The sequence below is a fragment of the Pectinophora gossypiella genome, chromosome 7 (assembly GCF_024362695.1).
Source record: "Pectinophora gossypiella chromosome 7, ilPecGoss1.1, whole genome shotgun sequence".
NCBI classification, from domain to species: domain Eukaryota; kingdom Metazoa; phylum Arthropoda; class Insecta; order Lepidoptera; family Gelechiidae; genus Pectinophora; species Pectinophora gossypiella.
Genome location: NC_065410.1, coordinates 8,443,344 through 8,449,343, shown reverse-complemented (window position 1 = coordinate 8,449,343; position 6,000 = coordinate 8,443,344). Strand labels below are relative to the sequence as shown.

Genomic DNA, 6,000 nt, shown 5'->3' with positions numbered 1-6,000 from the left:
ACGTTGCGACGTCTCTCATTGCATGTGATGTGTTTCGTCTGTTATAGCAATTATATTGCAAATAATGTAAGTAGGTACCCAGTTTAAACGACTACCGATGTCACAACATGCGATTCGCGCCAGAACAACGTCATTGCATTTTTGAACCACTGTTGCGTTTTTGCTATATCTCATAATAAGGACGTTATGAGCAATACATACTGCTTGAAAGGTTATTTAGTACAATTTTTTGCCACGATGCACGTAGAAAGTAATATTCTTTATTCTATGACGATACTATGCCATGAAAAAAAAGAATCTAAAAAAATATCGGCAGGTTTTGTGATAATACCAAACGGCCCTTGACAAGACGCCTTTGTAATTAGTTTATTGCTAAGTGTATTTTGTCATCATAAACATAAAAATCATATTTAAAATGATTACTTCATTGTTATGAACGAGCATGCCAAGACGTCAAGGTGTTTTTCAGGTGAAACGTCATGATCATTTAAATGGAAACGTACTTAGATTTTCTTGTATTTACTGATACTGCCAGGCTTGAACGCACATTCTGTTATACGCTAGCAGTTAATTACATTTAATTAAAGTCAATTTTAAAGTAAAACAATATAATCGGACGCGTCAGGGAGTTGGTCGTGTGTAGTTTTGTTCGCTAATCGAGTTTGTCAGGACAGCCCGCATATCAGTTAGCCACTGACCTCGCGGAGTTTCGCACACGCGCGGCTACGAATTATATCCCGCGATTTTAAGCGTTCGATATTTAAATATTTGTCATTTTATATTTAAATTAAAATTAAACCTTTTAAATACAAAAGGCCATCACTAATATTTTTCTTAATTTAAAAAATAATTTTGCAATAATAGTTTCGTTACAAGTCGCGCAAAACATTTTGTGACTGAAAAACGATCGATCATGAAATAAAACTTTTTTTAAGTAATAATTTAAGTGTTTTAGTGAAAATGTCGAGTGCTTTAGCTAAACTTCAGGGCTTGGGACAGAAGGTGAAGAAATTGGATCACCATGACTGCAGAACACTACAAGTTAACATGCCTACCCCCAGTTCAGTGGATGTGGAATTCAGCAATATTACTCTGACTGTGTCTGATGGAATCAGATCTAAAAGTAAGTAAATACTTCAGGCTTCGTTTTATAATGGTTTATACAATTATTGTTCGATTTTAGTCTTTTACGTATAAAACAATTAGTATTCTACCAAATTACCAAACGGACCATCGGAAAAATATTTGGAAGTTATTTATAAACTTGACAAACCAAATTTAGAAGTAGTTTGGTTTTCTGTGTATTCCGGTTTGTTTTAAACTTTGCACCGGGTCAGCAGCCCTCGGCGCTTTCCATTTATCCGGCCAAATAGTTAACGTCATCCAAGATGAATCTATAATAGTCAGGTTAAACAAAATATGTGTAAGTACCTACACATAATGTACTACGATAATTATTTACTATATTACCTGTTTTCACTATGCATATGCGAAACATAGGTACTTCCGTTGGTTTAAAAATGTCTGGATATGGTATTGTCAATGAGGCACTATCCAGGCTACGTCCCCCAGAAACAATATAGATGGCGTTGTACAGATGTAACATATTAATTAACTGGTTTCTCATTGCTCGGGTACATAATTATTTAAAATTATATTTACTGGCAGAGGCTATATAAAAATATTTTTTGCTTGATATTTGGACAGATATGGCATAAAATTATGTTGCCATCTATCCTTATTGTTTTTCTTTATTAGATTTTAATCAAAAGAAACGTAATAGTAAGTCCGCCATTTCACGTTTTCTGTGACGTCACAATGTGCTTTTTCATATAAATTTAGTGTTTTGCCGTTTAGTAAAAAGAACCCGATTTGACTAGTTGGAACTGACTGGACTAGTTGGTTTCTTTATTATGATCAAAATAATAATGGGCAGAAGATATAAATGACCTTGTTACTACTTACACCCAGTAATAACAAGGGTCATCATTTATACCCAAAAACAAAGATAAAATATGAATTCGTTTATTATCCATGAACTTAGAAGGTTAAACGAAGGCAACTCTGTACGGCGCCATTTGTATTTTTTTTTTTTTGGGAATATAGGCTGGAAAGTCCTTTAACAAAAATCATTTAAAAAAAACAATGATAACTATATAACTAGATAAACGTATTTAGTTTCGTGAATTGCAACCCTGTATAATACTTACATATGATAATATACCTAATTATAATGAAAAAAATAAACAAAGAATTACCTACATTCGGAGATCTCGCGGGATCCCGATCTCGCGAGGTCTCGTCTAATTTTTCGGGATCAATCCCGAAGCATAATATGACAAGATCCCATTCGAGATTGACGGGATTAGGCGAATCTCCTTGAGTTATACTTTATTTTAACTACGTTGATTTCCAAAGAAAACTTAATTGGGTCGTCTACTAGGTTCAAGATAAATTATGAAATTCTGATTACTAGATAAAGACAAGTCTTAAACTAACGAAAAATATTTTCTTTTTTAAAGGAGACTGGTCACGGCCCATACAAAATTAACCCAGGCCCGGCGCGAATGAAACGTATCTCATAATTTTTGTAAAATTAGGTAAAGTAAATCTAAAAAGTCCGCATCGCTGAAATATTTGGCGAACATACTGAATTTGCCTAGTGTTTTTGTAAAGGCGCAACATTTTATTTTTAGTTGTTTCGTTTCTTTTTTTGATTACTATTTTTTTTATTGAACAAACATTAAAATCCATTATTACCAGTTAAAACACATACACATCATTTATTAAGTTATGTTTAAAATGCTATAGCTCGAAAAAACTAGTGAAATCGCAAAAAGCAGGAAACGTTTCAATTTACGTAAAAAACCTAAAAACATTTTTTTTAATCATCTGTCAGAAAATCCCTCATTATTTATTCCCTGAAGAGCCAAAAATGTATAAAAAAAACATTTTGCAGTTTTTTCGAACTTTAGCTTTTTTAAACATATATTTTTTAAATGAGTTGTATAAGTATATGTTTTACTGGTAATAATGGATTTTATTGTTTTCTTCTTAAAATAAACAAAAAACATGACGAAAAAATGTAATACTTAAATAAAATGTTACGCCTTAAGAAGAACATTAGGCAAATTCAGAATGTTCGCCATTTATTTCAGCGATGCGGATTTTTTAGATATAATTTACCTAATTTGACGAAAATTATAAGATACTTAAGTTTCTTTCACGCCGGGCCTGGGGCAGAAATGACCAGTCTTCTTTAACTTATTTATGAATTTTAGTCAAGAAAAACGTAATAAATGTCCGACATTTTATCACGTTTTTCTATGACGTCACAGTGTGCAACAAATTCCATAGTCATTTTGTGTTTTGACGTTTAGTAAAAAGTCTACTGACTGATTTGACTAGTTGGAAACTGGCTTTTTATTTAGTTAGTAATATTGAAGATTTATTGTTGAAGGGGTTTTTGTTTTCTTTCAAAAATATTGTTTTAATTAACCTCACTATTACAAATCCCGAAAATTTATGGGATTGATAATTAAAATCCCGCGGGATCTCGAATTTGCGATCTCGAGTCGGGATTGCATTCCCTAGTTCGTTACAATGACCTTAACTGAACAAATTAAATTGACGGTTAAACATTATTATAATTTATTATCTACCTACATAGATACTCCTGGGGTTTAAAACTCCATTCATTTAAAAAATAATCAAATTTTAGCCACGTGTTAGTTACGTAGTTGTAGATTGGAAATTTTCCTCCTAATTAGTAATTTTAGGCAAATAAAAACACGTATCATGACACGTCATAATGTGATAAGGGAATACACGCACTTTGTATCTATTTTCAATACAATGACCGTAAGTCACCGGATGTCAAGCTAACGTACGTACATTATAAAAATTCACGATCGTAATTCCTACAGAGGTAGGTAGGTCATGAAGACATTATAATATAACTAAAGGTTTTGATATTTTGATGAACTGTATAAGGTGACCAGCCCATCACCCTATCTATCATAACAAGTTTTTACTAGGTTTTAAAAACTGATTTGTATGCGTTTATATTCGGTTCGAAAATGGAATGCTTTCCCAATTAAAACACCAAACCAATAATTAGTTAATAACTTACAAGAATTATTTGGCAATATTATTAGAAAATAATTTTGTAATGTTGATAAAGAATGTCGTAGATAAAGAATTTGTAACTGTTGCCAGTAAGTAAGTAATTGAATTGAATATAATAATAGTAATAATGTTGGACATGCGCGTTTAAAAGAAACTACGAATTTAAATAAATTTCACTTACAAATACTTTTGGTTTTGCTTCAACTTGTTAAATTAGGTAAACTTTGTAGTAAGTATTAAGTTACTTACACGTTTAGGTAAATTGTATTTTCAACCAGTCTACAGACTTAATTTTACAAAATGGCGCGTTGCTTTTCGCGTGATTAAATGACTTTGATCATTTAAATTTAAAAAAAAGTTCGTTAGCTTTTCTAGAGTGTGTGTATCACGGATGTTGTGAATTTTTTTGATGAGTATGTCCATAATCTAAAAAAAAATTCGATTGTTTAAACAAAACTGACAATCACCCTTTTTAAGACTTCAAGGCAAGTGACCTGGCCCGCTTGTCCCGATTTCCAAGAGAGACAAGGGAGGTTAAAATGGCCACATCGAAGCAATTCCTCTAAAAGACAATATTACAATTTGACATTTGCGCACATAAAAATAAGTGCGCAATGCGAACACATACCCACAAATAATGCAACCCCTGACAGTGGTGTCCGCATATTTTTAGAATATTTTCGCGCGTGTCCGTATACGGGAGGTTTAAACTCTCCCGAAAACCACTCCAGCCGGGTCTGCATGTCTTCCGTGCCGCGCGCGGCGCGAATCATATTGAGCGCTTCGACCAATAACCGCTTGCCATCCATCTACGTAGATAGCATTCGTATCGTTTATTGGTCCAAGTGCTCGATATAATTAGCGCCGCCCGCGGTGCGGTTGTCATGCCGACCCGGCAGGGAGTTTAACAACGCCACATTGTTGCAATTCATCTAAAATACTACAGCAATTTGACATTTGCGCAAATAAAAGTAAGTGCGCAATGTCAACTAATGTCAATAAATAATGTTTTTAGACGAATTGATTCGATGACACATAATATAAGCTCGCGACTATATCCCAATTAGGGTAGTCAGAGGTACATCTGTCGCAAGATGAACTAAGAACTTCACCGAGCTTTCTGTTAGACCATTGATCTTTGTAGATTCAATGTGGCCTTTTTAACCCCCAGCTGTTGGCACAACATTATTAGAAAGTGATTGATCCACCTGAGCTCTAGAGCGTAACATCCTGGCATACGTATACTTATACCATCCATCCATACATGCAAACACTAACATACAAGTATCCTTGGCATACCCAATTACTCATACACACGCAATTAAAAATACATAAAAACACGCCTATTTCCCACCGGAGTAAACAGATACTATTCAATTCCATTTGCTTCGATCCTTGCTTCCTCCACATTTGTCAATTGTTTCATACACGCACGCCGGTTCAGAGATTAAAAATACCTACACGTATTTAAAGATCAGGCTACTTTCAGATCTTAACCCCCGAAAGGCCAACAGGAATTAAATAAAAACTGAACTAAAATATTCATCATGATAGCATCAAAAGACTGACAGGAGCAATTACATACAATGTATGAAGTTTAATAGCATTTTAATTAAATAATACGAGTCTCGCGTGCATTAAGTTAATTTAAGACTATTTTTACATTAAAATATCTCGTATTAAGAGATAAAAACACTCTCAGAAAGTTAAAATGCTTTACTAAAATACTACTTGACTAATTTCTAAACATTTTATTTAAAATATAAAAAATTTGATTGACGCAAGCTACTACACAACAAAATTGAAAAATCTATAGGTACCTAAATAATTACCTAAAGGATTTTCGACAATATTCTTGCATGAAAAAAGCAA

The 6,000-nt window shown here is 33.3% G+C and overlaps 1 protein-coding gene across 1 annotated transcript in view; it reads left to right on the top strand.

The window, feature by feature from the left end:
* The first annotated feature begins 549 nt into the window (after positions 1-549).
* LOC126368105 (dnaJ homolog subfamily C member 10-like) overlaps positions 550-6,000 on the top strand; it is an 82,797-nt gene continuing 77,346 nt past the window's right edge. The window contains exon 1 of the mRNA XM_050011989.1: positions 550-1,123. Within this exon, the coding sequence (XP_049867946.1) occupies positions 961-1,123 (163 nt within the window). The 5' untranslated portion in view covers positions 550-960. The remainder of the gene's footprint in view (positions 1,124-6,000) is intronic.